We start from the raw sequence: 19891 nt of genomic DNA on the forward strand, positions 1-19891 counted from the left end.
TGAGCCTGTTTGCAGCATATGGTAGTACAGACACATGGAAGGGGGTGTTGGCAGCTATGACCTATTGGACCTGAGGATCAGAGTGTTCACAGACACTATATCTGAAGTCCCCACAGGGAACCAAGAAGGTTCCCACTGCTTCTATCCATGTCTTCTCACACCTCTGCAAATGTTCTTGGATCCCTATAGACTGGACACTTATCTTTCCATTCATTAGGTTCAGAAAGCCCCACAAACATTTTCACATCAGTCCATATTCTTTAACAACAATCAGACCTCAAAGAGTCTCCAAAAAGACAAAGAAAGATTGTCCTGAAGTAAAAATATGACCTCAGGTTAACAAGTGACACTACTCCACATTCATTAGTCTCTAAACAGGAATTTCAGACTGTCAGAGTCTGATGGGAAAAGTGAGTGCACACTGGAGTCTAGAAGCCAGCAACAATTGGATAGGTTTCCAAGTGGGCTGCTACACATATCAGCCTCAGCCCTCCTTTCTGTGGCTGTAGGACTGATCCAAGGAATGTAAACTTAGACCTATTCTCTTTCATAATTAAAACCTGGGAGCTGTGTTAATCACATGGTTAGGGGGTCACTTGTGAACAGAACCCATTTCTGTGCTCAGTGCTTTGGATGCACTTGGGTGAAAATGTCGAAGTTAAGACATGGGTCATAAAATGGTCTCAACTATAAGAAAGGGAGAAAAAAATTCATTGAAATCGATTGGGGAGGAAGCATTAGAGAAGGGAAAAAATTAACTGGTAGAAATTTCAGGCCAACTTGACATATTTTAAAGGTCACTTTGGCTATGTGAGGAGGAGCTCAATGCATTGAAGGGTTAATAGGTAGAAATCTTTCATTTTCCCCAAATACTAGTGCATAAGTTTATATACTATTTCATTGTTATCCCATTACCAAATTTTAATGACAATTCCTAGGGATGAGCCCCCCACTGTTTACTTGGAGGGGAGCAGTGCTTCCCACAGGCAGACAGACTAGTGGGTTGGAATGTAGCCCAATGCCCAGGAGAACAATCCCTCCTTTCTCTGAGGGAAAAGTGAGACCCTCACAGTGGACATGGCTTGTTAGAGCTTTGAAAAACAAACAAAAATCACTGGAATATTTCTCCTCATGTTTGAAAATGAATTTCTCCTTTTAAAAATGAAATAACAAATCAACCAAGTGACAAAATGCAAAATAAATGACCAGTTCCCCTTTCATGGATGTGGCCCTCAAATGCCCGTGGCTCTTGGCTAATGCTCTATTTCGTAGCACACTCTCAGAGGGCTCACTAGGAAGTTAGTATGTTTAATCATGGAGCAGTGTAGTAAGTATTGTGTTTAACCTGTGTAGACACACACACCTTCTTCCTCTCTACCCCAACAGAGGTGACAAATCTATGCTGCTGGATTGGTTAACTTTTCCAACAGAATGTATTCTGGGGCATTTTCTTGCTTTGTGTCTTAAATGGCACGTCTGAACCCCAATCTTTGCTTCTATCAGCAGCTCAACTTCTGCTTCCATCCCTGTACCTTGTGAGTGTCCCAAAGAGGATAGACATTTTTAATAAGTACTGTATAACTTTGCAGCCAGCAACACATCCATCATTAATGTAGAAGTCTAAAAGAGTTTTATGCTTTTTACATTGGCTTAAGAGATTAAAAATAAAACCATCATCCAGCTAATAAATAAGAAATCATGTCCAAGGGTGGTGATGACTCGGGAAGGTCCTCAACACTACATGTCTGTGGAAGACGGGCTGGTTGAGGATCTCGTAGACAGAAGACAGACACAGCTCTTCTTAAAGTCGGCATCCTCATGTAACAACAAACAGTTACCCTTTCTCCACCTTATTCCCCATAAGTGGATGAGAAAAAACTGTAACAACTATAGGAATCTCCAGTGTTGAGCAAGCTGCATGCTGTTGTGGGCCCATTAAAAAGAAACAGCCTGGCATCTGTGAATGGAAGAAGACAATTATGCCTGGACCCAGACGCTGACTGATGCACACTCCTTATATGCGTAAACAGGAAGTCCACCCCTGCAGTTCTGTTTTAACCAGTCTTTAAGTGGGGATCCACTGATTTCTTTTCTAGGTCGCACCAAATAATCCCAAGCAGACAGAGTTCTTGAGAGAGTTTTCAAGGAAGGCCCACAAAAGACAAAAGGCTGCGCAGGTGGTTGCAGGCAGAATAGGAAGGTCTGCAGGCACGTCCCGGGCATCCCTTGCTGGGCCATCCTAAAGAAGTTCTTTCTTCAACAGCGCTGCCACAGTCCATCTGGCCGAACTCCTCCTCTGGGCTCTTCAGACCACTGAGGAAGGAAAACCAGGAAAACAGGTTAAGCTCTGTGAGCCAGACCCCAGCCATGCTGGCAAAACAGGCTTGAGATGGAAACTTGGAGATGTCACCAAGTTCTCTCGGGCAGTCAGACCCAAAGCCCAAGTTTTGCTGGTTCAACTTCAGGGGCAGAAGCTTCTGAAACTGTGCTTTCAGTGCCAAAGAAAAGGCTGACCAAAAGTGAAATGAGTTGTGGCAGGAGAGAATGGGGGATGCACTCGGCTCTGCGGCCTCGGTTCAACCGGAGGTGTTGACCCAGCCTGTGGCCAGTTCCCCCATGAAGAGTGGTTTAGTTGGCAGCTCATGAGCTGGTCTAGGGTCCTGGTGGTAGAATGGCTTCCCCAAAGGCCATATAAGAATAGACCCATTTGTTTCTCAATGGGTGGGGCCCTGAGGGCATCTTCTGTGGCTGTAGTGGTGAGGCAGCATGGACCCCATTCCCAGCAGCTCCTTAGTCAGCCTGGACAACTTCCTACCTTGGTCCCTCCCATCAGCCCTCTGCTGGTGGGGAGGTATGCATCATCTCAGGGACAAGGACAGGGGCTTCAGCCCCAGAGGCTTTCTCTGGAAGGCCAGACCCACCTCCATGTTCAAGGCTAAAGTCTTCTCAAATGTGGGTAGAGGAGAAGTAACATTAAGAAGAAACTTACTCTACCTTGGGTGACTCTGCTGAGGTGCAGACAACTGGTACAAAATCTACTATAAATTTTCTTAAAAGATTTAAGTGATTTTTTTCTCTTGGTGCTAAAAGACAAAAAAAATTTACTGCCACTAGTTCAATGGATGGTCCCAGAGGTAGCAGAAGAGAGATGTGAGTGAGGCCTTCAGGGGCCTTGGTTCTCACCCTAGCTCCCCAATGGACTCATGGTGGGACCCAAGCAGGCCTTTGGAAGATTCAGTTTACCTGCATCACCCACAAATCCTCCTCTTCCTTGAGGCTTTTTTTGAGGATTAATGGATTAGCATCCTTCCAAGTCCAAAGACCTGCCCATGCACAATTACTGTGATTCTTGAAATGAACCAATGAATAGTGCTCCTGGGCCTTAAGTTCCCTCCAGGTCAGATACCATGAGGTTTAACAAAACATAAGTGTTCCAACTTCCCATTTGCTTTTCTTCCTACACTCTGTATGCAACCTTCAGCTTCCAGAATGTCAACTGTTTACTAGAGGACACCTTGGGGTGGATCAGCCCGGCATAATTGCCTCCTGACCCATTACTTCCTGAAAAGGAAATTTAATGATGAGCTCTATTGGTCTAAATAGCATTCCAGAAAAACTGCTGATGTGAGATTTCTCAGCGCTTGTCTGGATAAAGGGGCAGATTGGCGAGCCCCAAACTAGTGATGCTCAGATGTGGGCTCCTGAGTGTGTGTTTGGTCTCACATCTAGAGGTCTAATTTGTTTCCTGGATGTTGAAAAACATTCACAAAACAATGGAAAACTTAATGATGGCCATAGGATCTTAAAGTTTAAGGAATCCTTAGGAACCTTCTGTAGGCCAAATCCCTCACTTCACAGATGGGTGGTTTTTCAAGGGAAAGAAAACAAATACCTGTTGCATATCTACAGCTGGCAATACACTATACTAGATACTTTATGTCAGTACTTATTCAATTTACACAACATCTTTTTATTAAGAAAACTGATGCTCAGAGAGGTTGTGTAGCTTGTTAAAAGTCACCTGTAAGGATAAAAGAGCTCCCTTTTGAGTAAAACACACCTTAGAATAAATTAAACTTAACTTGGTAGATAAATATTGCCCTCTTTTTCCCTTTTCTCCTGCTTCAACATCCAAGAACTTCTGCTCTAATCTGGAGAAAAGGTGGTCATTTTCTCCATCTAATAGTGTCTCCCAAGGTAAAAAGGCCCCTTTGTCAATGCAGCCCCATACCTGTTTCTGAGTGGCAGCAGGCGGTCCTTCCTTTCAGGAGGGCACTGGGCTTCTCGTGCCGGCAGATGAGGGCCCGGCACCACTCACAGTGTTTTCGGACCTGGCAGCAGCTGCAAAGACACAGAGAACATGGTCGAGGCAGGAGCCTGACAGGAGCGCCCAGCTGGTGCACTGTCTGCCCGAGGGGCCTGCTGGGCAGTTCTGGGCTTTCAATCAGCCTCCTGTGGGACCCTCTAGAGTAGTGGTTCTCAACCTTTCTAATGCCATGACCCTTTAATACAGTTCCTCATGTTGTAGTGACCCCCAACCATAACTAAAGCATAGTGATTAATCACAAAAACAATATGTAATTATATATGTGTTTTCCAATGGTCTTAGGTGACCTCTGTGAAAGGGTCATGCGACCCCCAAGGGAGTCGCGACCCACAGGTCAAGAACCGTTGCTCTAGAGGGACAGACACAGAGGGGGACTGCAGGCCTGGCTGGGTGGTGGTCTTTAGGGCAGATGCTGGCCAATAACAAGAGCACCCATTAGCCACCCCAAAGTACCAGCTCTGTCTGTGCAGCTCTGCTCAGGGCAACCTGGCTGCAGCTTTCCCGGTTCTCAGAGGGGCCTGGTAACCCACCCAGCTGGCTGCTCCATAGAGCGCAGATGCGTAATTCTGTAAGTGTAGTGGTAGCCTCAGAACTGCTGTCAGGACTGGGACAAAGCAGCCACTTCGGGCTGGCAGGGTATTGCCATCATCAAGGAAGGGACCGTGGATGGGCTGAAATGACCCATGGAAAGAACGAGAGAATGAGTCACGGATCTCGGTGGCTTTGAATCCTTCTCTGAGGACTAACGTCCTCTATTTGTGGCAAACCCAACTTCCTGGTGAAGCTGTGTTACCCACAGTCCTGAAGTATTAAGGCTATGACCATTCTTGGCTCCCTCTATGGGCAGAGTTAGTATGAAAAAAGAACTAGAGAACTCAAAAGAAGGCCAGAAAAGAAAGCACTAAGTCATTCATTACCCAGAGACACTGATGGCTATTTCCCATGGGCTATGATGGAAGACTTCATTTTCACTTCTTTTACATTTAATGTATGTATAATCTATGCATCTGCTGGCTGGGGCTGTGGGGATCTCCTGGCTGACATGAACCCGAGAACAGATGAAGAAACAAGCTTGTTGCTGTGCTTCTTTCCCTCTTGGTGCCTGGTGGCAATTCACGATCCCTATGCCAGCCCTGGGAAGGTTACTGGGGCCCCTGAATCTTTGGGCAGCAGAGCTGAGAAGGAGCCCTGCCACATTTCTGCCCACCTTGCTTCTGGCACGGTGGCCAGAGCAGTCTGCCGGGCAAGGGTTCCTCCTGAGTTGCACAGTCCCGGTTCATCCCATGCCGAAGGCCTTGATTCCAGATCCATCAGTGTTTGCTGTCTTGCTATCAGCTAGCCAGGTAGACTTGCTCCCATCATGTCCCAGCCAGGAGCATCCCAAGGGCAGTGAGATCAAAGCCTCTTGATTTCTCTGGTATGGGATGAGCTAGTCCCAAACAATTCTGCAACTCAGGAGGGCCCCCTGCCCAGGCAATGAGCAGCCTGATGGGCATAAGAGTCAGTCTCTGGCTCAGAGATTCTGAACTTGGTATCTGGCAAAGATGGGCTGGCAAAGGACAGAGGAGAGGTGGGACTGGCTGCCTTCCTGGGAATGAGAGAGGCTGTCCAGATTTCCTGGTTTGTTCTTGTCTCTGAAAAAGTGGTGAAAATGAGCTTTAAATCCCTCTAGAGAGGCCGTTTGCACACTCAGTTATTATTCTAAGGCTCTAGGACCCTCCTGGCCATAGCAACAGGACTATGGAAGTGATGTGTGAGCACAGGCAGCTAGCCAGCCATGAAAATCAAGGCCAGTGGTCCATTAGGCCAGTAGTTGCTGCTGTTCCCTAAGGGAGGGTTTTCATGAGTGGCAGAACCTGAGCTCTGCCCCAGCTGGAACCAGGGCTGCTTGTTTTCTACCTGCAAACATGTTTGCCCAAGACACATGGGAATGGCACAGACAGTGCTTGGAGAGGAGGGAAAGGCCAGCCCAGTTCAGACTCATCTCTCACAACTTAATGCTGGCCTGTTCCAGGAGAAGGATGTGAGCAGATTGTGGCTACTGTCAACAAGCTGGGGCTCTGAAGGCCACTCCATTCATTGCCAGAACCAGAAGACTGTGCTTTATTTTTATTAAATTTTTAAAAAATTTTAGTTCTTTTACCAAGATATAATTGACATATAATAAACTGCACATACTAACGTGTACAATCTGATAAGTTTTGATATATGTATACCCATATGCAACCATCACCACACTTAAGATGATGAACATATCCATCACCCCCCAGAGCCCCAGGATTCCTTTGTAATCATCCCTACTTCTCCTTCTCTCCCACCCCATCCCACTTTCCCCAAGCATATCGATCTACTTTCCATCACCAGAGACCAATTTGGTTTGTCTACAGTTTTATAACAATGGAATCATATAGTATAAGTTTTGTTTTTCAACATAGTGATTAGACATTTATATAACTTACGAAGTGACCTCTCCAATAAATCTAGTACCCTTCTGACACAATACAATAGATATTACAATATTATTGACTATATTCCCTGTGTTATACTTTACATGCGTATGGTTACTTTGTACCTACCAATTTGTACTTCTTAATCCCTTCCCCTTTTTTACCCATTCCCCAACCCACCCACCTCCATCTGGCAACCATCAGATGTTCTCTGTATCTATGAGTCTGTTTTTGTTTTGTTTGCTTGTTTTTTGTTTTAGATTCCCCATATATGTAAAAGCATATGGCATTTGTCTTTCTCCGTCTGACTTATTTCACTCAGCAGGAGCGTGTGTTTTAGATGTCTCAATACCAACAAACCAATAAACAAACAGGGCAGAGACACTTATTCATCTCTCCAAAATCCTAGGCAGCCTCAGAGGGCTCAAGTCTGGCTTCCTGCATTAACACACAGCTGTTTACTCCAGCCCGTTCCGGAATGACCCCATCCACTTGCTGTCTCCCCGGCATGAGTTAGTCTATACTAAGGTACCAGCAGCCCTTGGCTGTTCTGTGAATTTCTTGTGCATATCCAACTAGATATAAATTCTCTGAGGGCTTGTTTTGTGACTGAGATATCTCCCAATGTTTTCATGGAATACATCTGGGCAGATGCTGGAATGCATCCCTAGAATTTCTCCCTTTGCAGAGCAGTCCTGTTGAAAGATACAGGCAAGCAAACAAGGATAAGAAACATCTGAAAACAGTCTCCCTAATGGTCTGGGCTCTGGAGGGCTTTGTGGAAGATGCAAGGCAGAAACTGAGCTTTGCAGGATGAGTTGGGCAGAGAAGTGAAAAAGAAGGAGGGCTGTCATTAACCTGTTATAACAGTAAGTGGCCTTTGTGTGGCTTTACAGTTTGCAAAGAGCTTCTGCCCTAATGAGGCTGGCAGCTGTTTCCAGTTCGCTCTGGAGTACTTGGACATTCCCATCATGAACTAGTTGAAGGCTCGAAACCCAACAATGGGGAGAGAAAGATCACCTTTGGTCTACATGGCTTCCAGCAGTGCACAGACCCACTGCTGGGACCCTCCCAGGATGTGTGCTCGTTTGGCTGTCACATAAGTTCAGTTTGGCTGAGCTGACACCAATTAGACATTACAGCAATCAACTGCTGAGGTGGCCCTGTTACCTGGGCGTGCTGCAGATGTTCCTAGAAGGGCAGGAGGGCAGGAGACTCAGCTTTGGGGGCAGCAAATACTCACTGTATCAGCACACACGTGATGATGAGGCCAGCCAAGGCCACGATGGAGACCACCACTAAGGCGGTGATGGCCTGCTTCTTCTGGCTGGCGGCCACCACGGCCAGGAGGTCTGCGTGCTCACAGCGTGCTCCGATATAGCCAGAATGGCAGCTGGGAAAGAAAGGGACATCAGCACAATCTCCTGGCAGAAGGTGTTGTTCCCCCAACTCCCCAGGGAAGGCTGGGCTGCAGTGACCCAAAGCTCTAGGAAAAACCCAAAGAGACCTACCCCCCACCCCAGGTGTCAGTAAAGTCACTCCCACATCCCTGCTCAGGCACCTCTTGCTTGTAGAATGAAGGGTAAGGCATCAGTTTTATCAAGTGAGGATGAAAGGTGCTGGTGAAGCACTTTATTATTATTGTCACCATGCCAGCTCTTGTGGGAATGAAGAAGGCAGCAAATGTATTTATGACATTGAGTTCATTTTGACAGTTCATAAAAATTTCAGGTTATTTTTAAACCAAATGTGTGTGTTCAGAATTTCTTAGGATGAGCTCAAGAAAGCACACTAAACCAGCTGGAGACACAGACTGTGGTTTGCTTATCTTCTTCAAGTTTAATTAGTTCTGTAAGCATTAAACTGGTGGCCCGGCACATGGCACATGTACTGAGGTTGGGGCCAGCATCATTAACTAGTAATGGTAGGACTTGAGAAGCCACTGATCTGTGAACCCTGGCCCTCATTTCCAGCAACACCTGGCCTTTCTCCACTGAGGATTAGCAAGGGCACAAAAGGAGTCATGTTCCTGAGCTGTGTGTAGCCTTTAAAGGGCAATATCAACACAAGCTGCTATGATTACTGGTATTGCTACCATTCAGAGGCTCTTTGGCATCCATCATTTTAGTAACAGCCTCCTCCTATGTGCTAAAGGCTAATGCTGCTTCTTCCATCTCTCCCTCCCCTCTGGTGTCCACCCCAATTCTGGGTCAGCCACCAGTGGCTCTCACGTGATTCCTTAGGACATGTTCTAGTCATAAGGAAGTGATGGCCGTTTTCCAGCGCTCCAAGCATATGATTCTTTTCAATAGAAGATATGTAGCTTATACACTGGTACCTTTGTTTGAGGTGACTTTCAAATTGTGATGAAAATGTTTGATTACCAGCCACTGCCTTTCCAGGTAGGGAACCTGCCTTCCCACAGGGGACTTCCCCTAGGAGCAGCCTTGCCCCAAACATCACACACTGGTTTTGAGGTTTTGTTTTGTTTTTCCCCTCAAACATGGCCATGATAGCTAAACTTTTTTTTTTTTTTTTTAAGAGTCTACCGTTTGATGAAGTAGTTAGCCTTTGACCTTCACTTTTGTTTAAAAGACATTGGAGGAACAAAGAAAAATGAAAGGAGGTGAAGGGTTCTGGTGTGCCTGCAACTATGCCAGTGCCAGCCCCAGGAGCGTTCCATTCATGACCATGACCTCCCTGAACCTGGGCTCCTCCATGACCCAGGACCAGGAGACCTGGAACCAGGCCCTTGAATAATGAATACCCTCAGTTTCGTTACAATGTTGTTTCATTGTAACCCTGTTTCATTATAGCAGTTCATTATAATGTTAATGAACTTAACTCTTTAAAAATTTAATCTTTATTGTATTTTTTCCCATTACCATTTAGTCCCCTATACCCCCTCCTCTCAACAATCACCACACTTAATGAACTTAAGTCCTATTTATACCAATTAGCCTATTGTAAAGTTGATTTCATGTCAAATCTCAGAGCTTATCAATGACATTAAGTGAGGACTTGCTGTATAGTATATTTTCCTGAAGCAAAGGTTTTGCTCAATGTTAACAAAATTTCATCATTTTAATGTTAAAGGAATAGGTATTCTATGGGGGTTAAAATTTATGGCAAACATTAGATGTGGCAAAAATTGCTCCTTAAGGCTACAACCTGGGATGCCAGAGCATATAAGCTTCTGTCTTTAAAAAAATATTTTTTTTTAGTTATTTATTTTTAGAGAGGGGAAGGGATAGAGAAAGAGAGGGAGAGAAACATTAAAGTGTGGTTGTCTCTCATGCACCCCCAACTGGGGACCTGGCCCACAACCCAGGCATGTGTCTTGACTGGGAATCAGACACGTAATCCTTTAATTCTCAGGCCAGTACTCAATCCACTGAGCCACACCAGCCAGGGCAAGATTCTATCTTTAACACTGCTTAATGGGAGTCTTTCACTGGCCCTCTATCCCAAATCCCAGTTGTTACATATCTTATATAAAGGTTTTTTTTTTTTTTCAGTTTGAATTCAGGCACTTGCTTTTCTGTTAAGGGTCACCTTACATTTAACATATCTTTTCTCATTTAATCATTGCACAGGGAAGTCAAGTCATTGGGCTGTGCCCACTCTGCTACGGAAGAGAGAGAAATTCATACTCTGGGCTCTCCCTCACTCACCAGGCTGGTCCTTGTGCAGATTAAACAGGGGTTGGGATGAGAATGCCACAGATTAAGCTCTTGATCAAACCTAGCTTTTGGCTTAGCCTCCAATCATGATAAGAGCAGAAGACTTGAGGTTATAGGTTTAACAAGGGTACAAAAAGTTTTCATTGTTTGGTAAGTAGGGAAACTGAGGAGGGCCAACTGGGATGAAAAATGCCACACAGGGTTTTCTACAGACTCAAGGAAGAGAGAGCAGACCATGGACAGAAGAGAAAAAAACAAAGTGGAAGAGGGGGCATCTCTAGCAAGAAGACATCTTGAAAAAAAATCTGGACCACAGAATTCTGAATAAGAACTCTGGCTCTCATAGACTTGGGCTGGTAGGGAGAAGACTGAGGGGCAATGGGACAGAGGCCTATTTTTCTTTTTCTTTTGTTTTTGTTTGGTATTAATTACAATTATGTGAAGGCAAAAGTCAAGAAATAGCTCACCCTACAGGTTGTGAAGCAAAGAAAGGCACTGGCCCATTACCACCAGGGGAAAGCTGACAGCAGCCTGGATTAGAGGCTGAGAGGCGATAATCTACAGGTGTAGGCGATGCACAAATCTAAGCTGTCATTATTAAAAGAGAACCCTGGAAAGGGTCCCTTCTCTGGCCCATCTCTGAGTTTCCACCCTACACCCAGCTGGCTCCCACCTGAGTTTTGGGCTTCCTTTATTTGGTATCTGACACCCATCTCTGCAGGGCCCCAATCTATGCTCTACTTTATTCCCATCACCAAGATTTTAGCTCACCCAAGTTGTCTCTCCCTCCTCTCTGGCCCAGTGTCAAATAAACTCATGTCCAGCACATAGACAATCAGGATACACCTGTCTAATGACTGAATGACTACCCTCCCACTTACCCATCTCAGCTCCTGTTACCTTCTCTGCCTCAGGCTCCATCTCAAGGACTACATTCTCCAAAAAGAGGTGATTTACAGACCATGTCACCCACCCATTCCTTTTTCCTATTGCTCTCCTTGGATCTCCCTAACTGCTCCTTCTCTGTATGCCCTCAGGACTACTCAGACCTCTGATTGTCCTTCCACCAGCCTCCCTGCAGGCTCCCCTGGGAAAGACCTCACTCTACAAAAGCTGGTGAACCACTTAACAGAATGGGCTGGGAGCCTGGGTTTTGGGGTGAATTGTTAAATTTCTAACCAGTAGTAGCAGCCAAGTCAATGAGCCTTCTCTGTAGACAACTTCCTCCTAGACAAAGGCAGTGTGATGAGGATTAGCATAAATATTTGTGAAAGGTCCAAGTTATAGGTGAATGAGCACCCCTGAGGCAATTTCATGTAGCTTGAAATGTTCCTACCTTAACCTGCAGGCCTGATTCTAACATCTCCCCAACCATAAGGTCTGAAGACCCTATAAATTAACAAACCTAAGAAATCCTATTTAAATAAAAGAGTGGCAGCCAGGTGCTAATTACAGCACACACCATTTATCTAGGAAGTATGCTAAACTCCTATGTGAAATACCTCTTTTAATCCCAACGATAACAGAGCCTATGAAGCCAGGGCTGTATTTACCTTGTTTTGTAAATTAGGAAATGGGAGCTTTTAGAGGTTTAAAAACTCATACTGTCAATCATGAAAGCTACCTTTCTGGGGTAATGCAAATTAGTTTGGATGATCCTCTGGGACAGTGATTTAATGACAAACTCACAAATATCAGAGCAAAAAGACAGATAAGCTGCTGACTGCTCCATCAAGTGTGGCAAGTTGCAAAGATACCCCAGATGCCCTGGAGAAAGATATGTCCTGGGCTGGGTCACATTTTGCTGACTTTCCATGTTCTTCCTACCATATTGTGGGTCCTTCACAACCAGCCCTGCCTGCTTCAAAACCACCCCGGCAATGGTCCCTAGCCCATGAGGAAAGTCGTAACACCAAGGAGATTGCCCATCACCTTAGTGTCACAGCTGCAAATACAGCTGATCCTTGAACATCAGAGTTTTGAACTATGAGGGTTCATTTAAATGTGGATTTTTTTCAATAAAAACCTGTATTGTTTGTGATCCCGGCTGGGAGTCTGCTGATGTGTAGGGCCAACTATATGCATTGATATTTGGTATTTATATAGGGAACTTGAGCATCTGCAGATTTTTATAGGGTGTCCTGAAATTAATCCTCTGAGGATTCGCAGGGATAACTCAGTTTTGGGGGAATCAAAAGTTAAAACGTAGTTTTTGGCCTGTGGGAGGGTGGGGGTTGTTCAATGGTCTATTGTACTCAAATCTCAGTTTCACTGAGCTAGGGAGCTCAAAGGCTTCTGAATAAAAATTTTCCCAGTGAGGCACAGGAGGCACCTGGGATACTGCCTAATAGGTGAGACTCTAGGTCATGGCCTAGGGCAGCTCCGAGAATAGCAGATCTTAGCCCCAAGCAGCCCAGATGCAGAATAGCCTGTGGTCCAGATGCTTGGCCTTCCCCCAGGTCCTCTCAGATCAAAATCACTCTGAAAATGGGGTCTGGATATTTTAAAGAAAAGGCCAAAGGTAATTCTGATGAAGGCACAGTTGACAGCCACCATGAAGGTTTTACCAGTGATATCAGCTTTCACAGCTCATTGGAATTTTCTGGAAAGGTTAAAAAAAAAAAAATACTGATGTCCAGGCCACACCCCAAACCAACTAAATCAGAATCTATGGGAATAAGGCCCGAGCGGTACTATTTTTAAAGTTCCCAGATGATTCTACTGGGTAGCCAAAGTTAAGAACAATAATTTTGACTTTCTGGTCATGGGGTGGGAGGTCCTTTCTCCTCCCCAATCATTTCTAATAATAGGAATGCTTCCCAGTTGCTTGTTATGATGGGGGAAAAGAAAAGGTTTGGTGACTTTTTTTTTTTTTTGGATACTTTTTAAAAACATCCCAAGATTCTACTAATATTAGACTTAATTAAGCTGATTATTTTAGGTACAAATTACACAGGGAAGGGAAGACTCACTGCACCTGATCACGAATGAATGACACTTGACTCAGCTGCTGTCCTCTCCTTTACCTCAGGGAGGCACTTGTTCCCACCTGGCTGTACATTGGAATCACCTAGGAAGCTCTGGAAAATGCCAGGAACAAGGTCACACCCCAGGAGATGATCATCCCATTGCTCTGTGCACCCAGGTGATTCTAATGTGCAGTCAGGCCTAAGAACCACTGAGGGAGAATTATTACTGAAGTACACAGAGTCAAGGACCAACAATTCAAAGCCTGCCACTTCTCTTCCTTCCTTTCTCTCCTTCCCCTCCTCTCTCTAGGCATTTACCCAGGGTGGTGGCTATAAAATGAGCCCCTCATATCAAGTGCAGGAGAAACAGGAGACATTGCATCCCTGTTTAAGACAAGAATCTGAGCCAAATAGGAGTTATTTTACCTATCACAAAGGGGAATGGGAAATATGTAAGACTGAGCTTTTTAAAAATATAATTTGACCATTCAATTTCATCTGTCTTGAGTGGGTTTTGCCAGACACAAGGTTCTGGAATGCTGTTTTGTCTTCATAATGCTGAAAAGGAGGCTCTGGAGTCACATTCAGGCTGTTTTCCCCAAAATAAGAGCCAAAAGGGAAGTGCACAAAAAAGAACGTGTAGCACAGGAGGGTAAGGGGGTTGTCTGAGCTGCAAAAGGAGATTGTGGTTGGAGATGAAAGGGAATGTGCTCCAGCCAGGGGCGGGCCTGAGGCCTTTTCATTTTTGTTACTGATTATCGTCGGCAGCCGTCCGTCTCGAGAGACGATGGTGTAGCTTCTTAAGAGTCTATCTGCACCGCCGAGAATGGCTGTGCAGTCCGACTCGGGAGTGACACGGTATCTGTCTCCTCCCGTGTTGAATCGACATCTTGCGATGACGCTGGAGTGTCCTCTCCAGTGAAGCTGAAGCTACAGAGCCTGGGCAGGGTGATATGGAGGGTCTGCTGTTGCCCATGCAGCAGACCCCCCCTCTCTTCGCAGCTGAAGGGTCCAAGGGAAAGACGGAGTCAATACAGCTTGGCTTCAGGTGCGCCGCAGGAGTTGCCGGTGTTGACTACAACGTCAAACCGCCTTAGGGACTCCGGCTCCGGATTTTCTGTCGGGGTTTACTCCCTTAGCCTTTCCCCTGAAGAGGTATGCCGCAAGGCAGCGGAGGTTTTTTGGAGTCAGAGTTTTCCTTCTCTGATGTTACTGATTAAGTCTGGAGGTTATTTAGGTGTTTTTCTCAGGAGCAAACTTTGTGGCAGTTCTCTCTGTTTTAATGAGAAGAAGTAAATGATGTGCCTTTCATTCCCCTCTGTTGAGGGCTTTAGGGTCTTCCAGTCCTATCAAGTTGCTCAGTTTCCTCTTTAAGTCTGTTCTGCATGTGGTTCACAGTGAGCACTCTTTTCAAATTTTTTTTTCCCCCACTGTGTGGTTGCCTCTCACTTGCGCCCCCAACTGAGGACCTGACGTGCAACCTAGTCATGTGCCCTGACTGGGAATCGAACCAGCGACACTTGGCTCGCAGGCCGATGCTCAATCCACTGAGCCACAGCAGCCAGAGCCCTTTCCAAATTTTAAAAAAATACGATAATCCATGTAGAGCTGTGCTGTTAAATTTTTTTTTAAGGAAAAATTTCCCCAACTAGAAAAGGAATCTTTCTAAGCAAACTGTAAAGTACATAAATTATAATAAAGCAGAAAGAAAAATAAGACAGGCCACATTGTTGTACATCCCACCTCCTCAAATGGCAGTTCAATTAACATGTTTCCTTCCAGACTATTTCTATGTAGTTTTTGACATAATTAGGATTTTTTTATACTTTTGTATCAGTTTCTCATTTAGCATCTCTTCACCATTTGCTTATGTTATTTGAAACTCTGCAAAAGTCCTTCCAAATGATTGTATAGTAATTTATGTACACAGGGTGCTTCACTGAACCCTTACCATTTAGATTGATCCAATTTAGAGGCCATACAGAAAGCCAGGTGGTTATCTCTATGTACACATCTCTGTTTGCATTTGATAGTATTTCCTCAGGATAGGGTCCCCCAGGTTGGTACAACATGGTACAGACTTTGGAGCCAAATTATTCTGGGTTCAAATCCCATTTTACACTTAATGCTTTTGTGACCTTGAGCAAATTACTTAATCACTCTGTGCCATCAATTCTGCAACTTTAAAATGTGATAATCAGATTACTTACCTCATAGACTTGTTATGAGCACTAAATGAGCTAATACCTTGTGACGTGGTTGGCACAAAGGAAGGGATGTCTAAGTGCTAAAAAAGGATGTAAATAAAGGATGGGAGCATTGTTAAGGCTCTTGAGAGACCTTGTCTTCATACACTATGATGTGCTCTCTGGCAGGAGGTTAATGCTCTGATTTTTAGCCAAGTCTTTTGGCAAAGGTCCCAAGATGAAGTCTTTAATATGGGGGCCAAGGACCAAGTTGACCAAGGGTCAAGGACTTTGGTTTCAGAATTATGTTCATACCAACTTGCCCTTAGTGTGGAGAAAATCTACAGGGCTCAGGTGGGAGTGAAGCCCCTGAGTCCAAGGACATCTGCATTGGGCTTACCCATTCTTGGCCTCTTAAGAACTAGTTTTGCCAAGTCCTATAGCCTCTCTTCTCCTGGGGCTTGGGGAGGAGTGGGCTGGATGTAGTAAAGGCTTCCTTTGCAGCTCTGATCCACGGGCCTCATGGGACAGCCCTGGGTTCTACAGTCTTCCTGACTTTCACTGTTCCTTTCAGCAGAATCTTTCAATGTCATTCAGCTACAGTGATGGTAACAATGACTTGATGACAGTGGAGATGGTCCTGATACCAACTGCTCTTATGCTCTGCTGGGAACTGAGCTTGGATGTTCTCCAGTGCTGTCTAATAGAAATTTCTGTGATGATGGGAACAGTCTCTAGTTATGTTGTCAAATACGGTAGCCTCTAGCCACCCAGAGGTACTGAGTACTTGAAATGTGGCTAGTGAGACTGAGAAACAAAAATTTTAATTAAATGAATTAATATAAATAGTCTCGCCTGTCTTGTCTGTGTCTGTTGTCTTGAATAGCACCAGCTCTACAGGAACTGTGGTCACTGGGTCCTCATCACAATCCTATGAAGCACTAGTGTCTTCATTTTAGAGGAAAGGAAACTGAGGCTTAATGGAGCTAAGTCATTTGTAGAAGTGACTCAGGTCTGTCTGACATTCTGAGCTGTGCCTTTAATGGTTGTGCTATCCTGCCTGGTGTGTGACCCTCAGTATCTGCTTCTGGTGGGGTGGACAGAAAGAGAATGAGGACATACACTTTCTCCAGACATGGGGATGACAGGGATGCCATAACTGCCTAACCCCCAGTTCCCACGACCTGCTGGTTGTTGAGGTGAGAGTTGATCTACATAAAGTGGTTCAAGCACCCACAAGAAAACCTCTCAACCCGGATCTCTTAGGAGGTGTGCTCCTGGCCACACAGGGTAGTCACGTCTCCCTGGGTGTTTGACTCTGTTCGATCCCACCGGAACGTGCTATGGCCAGGGCCATATGGAATGTTTTTCTTGGCAGACAGTACTTTGTTTTCACACTTTGCTGTGAGAACACTAAGTCAGGGAATTCAGTCAAGGAGGAGTGGAGTGTTTTGAACAGGTGAGAAACTTCGAACTATCAAAACGTCAAACTAGTTGCCACTGGCTGCCAACGCTGGAACCCTTAAAACTTGTCGCCTGGGTGGCTTCCTTCTACTGCTTTCCTTTGTTTGAAGGCTTCTGCAGGCAGCAGACCAAGAGTGTGGAAACTGCCTCAGGTAAAATATGGTGTGTGAGTACTAAGCTTGTGTTCTATGGCTTTACTGTCTTGGGAAATTCTTTTTCCATTTGTTTCCTGATGTAGTTGGGTACCAGCAGGGTTTTATTAAAGGGAGATGTAAAATACAATCTAGGATACATCTGAAGCATACACGTTTAAGGAGAGTTTTCACTACCTTTGGCTATCTCTGACTAGTTATTTGTTTTAGCTTTTTTCCTTGACCTCATATTTTAGTGTGAGGTTTCATTTGAGGTTCTCTGGAAACCTAAAGACTATTGTTCTTCAGGATGACAGTATTTTAGAAAGAACTCCCTCTGTTGAGACTATAATCTTGGAACACTGTGGATTTTCTTTCTAAGGCCATGGCAGACAAGGCCTTACTTCAAGGCATGTCAGTTTTATAGACCAGAATGTGTGCGTCAATTCCCCAAAGCTGGGGCGGGTCTTCAGATCACAGACGGAATGTTCTGCTTTCTCTCTATGAACTGAGTTTCTGGTCTAGTGGGAATTAGTTAATTAGAACATTCTTCTAGGTACTGCAAATACAACAGGTATAAGGTGTGGTCCTGTCCTCACTGACCTTACAAGCTTGTGTCGCTCAAAAGTGGAGACTGGAGACCCGGAGAACCTGTATTTGGAGAAGCTGGGCCTCTGCATGGAGATGTGAAACCTGACTTCCAAAATGCTGACAACTAATTAAAACCACCAAAGAACAACATGGATTGCCATTTATCACCACATAAAACATCTCTGTGGGCTGAATGCTACCACGATCCAGTGGGGAAACTGAGGTAAAAAGGTGGTCATTGCTTGTAGGGCTGTGCTCTGCCCTCCCGCCCTACCTTACACGTGTGCACACGTGCACACATACACAACACCCCCCCCCGCCCCCCACACACAGAAAGTCAGCTTTTCCAAACTGCAAAACTGTCTTGGCTGTTTACACAGAGTCCACCCTGGGCCCACAGGAAGGACTCCTTAAGAGTCTGTGGTCAGGGCAACCAGCTTGGACATGACCCTGACCTTTCTCTGGCAGAAGGTTTACCTGCAGGGGGAAGGAGACAGCACCTTTCCCAGAAATCCAAAGAGCTTAGTGATTTCAGGTGAACTTTGTGAGGCTGAGGCAGTGGCTGAAAACATGGGTTTGGGAGCTGGAATTGATGGGACCTGAATCCCAGCTCTACCACTTATTAGCTCTGGGACTCTGGACAAGTGGTTTAACTCCCCTGAGCTGGCTTAAGTTTTTTCATTTATACAATAAGGGCAAGACTCCCTGTTTGACAGGGGAGCTGTAGGGACTCCAGGAGCCAGGACTGCTGGGGGCCATGCCTGGCTCTAGCTATGGCTTTTATTGAGAAGTTACTATATAGTAATATTTATAACCTGAATGGAGGAGATACAGCCAGTCAGTCATCCCGATGATCAAAATGTAACAACGTGTAAATGTGATGGACAAGTATCTTCCTAAGTCAAGAGCAAGGCTTGGGATCCAGACTGAGAACAAGAGAAGACTTCCACCAGCAATGGAGGTCTTGGCCACAGGTAAGGTTATTGCTTTGGCTCATCGGCTGACCCATGCTGGAGGCTTCTCAGAGTTTACGCCAGCCCCTGACCTGGTGGAATGCACCTGAGGAGAAAAAACTGAGCTTTGGACACAGTTTATCAGAACTCAGCAAAGATTTGCCATCCCTCTCCAAAGAGGATCCTCTCAATGCACAGACAGGGGCAGCCTCCTGAGGTCCCAGCATTGGACGCTACTGGAGGGGAGATGCCTTCTGCCTGCTGTAAGGGGAGCTTTCCTGATATCTGGGCCAAGAGGCAACACTTCCTCCAGGGCCAGTATTTTTCCACAATGACCTTGAGCTGCTAACAAAAACAACCCCATCACTCCCCCAGGGGCCCCTATGTGTCTTCTAATAAGAATGATAATAATGAATAATGACTGTGACTATTACTGTCATTGTGCTTTGTATTTATGGGGTGGGAAAGGCTCTTAGCTCTGTAGACATGACCTGGGAGGCGCCACACAGTCCTTCCTCCAGGAGGAAGGTGGACAGTGTTCCTCTCCAGATGAGGCTCAGAGGCACCCCAAGGGGCCTCTTCAAGCTCACACAGCCACACCTCAGGAAGAAGGAAGCCCGGCACACCACCACCTGCTACCACAAGCTCTCCTGGTCCCCAATTTCTCTTGCGCTAATGCAATTGGTATTCTTAAGCATCATGGTAATGGACTCAGCTCTAGGAGTCAGCCTGGGTTTGAATGTAAACTTTGGTATATAATCTGGGCCCAGCCCCTCTGTGCCTACCTCATAGGACCATTAGGAAGATTCCATAAGTTAACACATGGGTTGTGCTTGGAATAGTGACTGGCATGAGCAAAAGCTCAATGACTGTTAGCTTTTATTAACACTTAGTATTATTTACTGGTACTATTGGGTTGGACCCCATGATATTGCTGACTTTCAACAACTTTTGACCTATAAAATGGCAACTTCATATAGATCGGTGGTTCTTAATGGGGCCAGTGAGTGATTTTGCATCTCCCCAGATTTGGCAATATCTGGAGACACTTTCAATTGTCATGACTGTGGGGTGGTGGTGCTACTGGCATCTGGTAGGTAGAGGTGATGGATGCTGCTAACGTCCTTCAATGCTCAGGCT

At 45.4% G+C, this 19891-nt stretch overlaps 1 protein-coding gene across 2 annotated transcripts in view; it reads right to left on the reverse strand.

The window, feature by feature from the left end:
- Positions 1-1888: 1888 nt before the first annotated feature.
- The window catches only part of TGFA (transforming growth factor alpha), a 97955-nt gene continuing 79952 nt past the window's right edge, over positions 1889-19891 (reverse strand). Inside the window, exons 4-6 of one of the 2 annotated variants that reach the window (XM_090281490.1) lie at positions 8018-8167; positions 4232-4341; positions 1889-2313 (exon numbers count right to left, since the gene is read on the reverse strand). In XM_090281490.1, coding sequence (XP_090137616.1) covers positions 2306-2313; positions 4232-4341; positions 8018-8167 — 268 coding nt within the window. In that variant the 3' untranslated portion in view covers positions 1889-2305. Of the gene's footprint in view, positions 2314-4214; positions 4342-8017; positions 8168-19891 lie in introns of those variants that run through there. The other variant, XM_090281489.1, reaches the window with a different exon arrangement.

Source organism: Furipterus horrens, unplaced genomic scaffold (genome assembly GCF_987537825.1).
Source record: "Furipterus horrens unplaced genomic scaffold, mFurHor1.1.pri manual_scaffold_6, whole genome shotgun sequence".
NCBI classification, from domain to species: Eukaryota; Metazoa; Chordata; class Mammalia; order Chiroptera; family Furipteridae; genus Furipterus; species Furipterus horrens.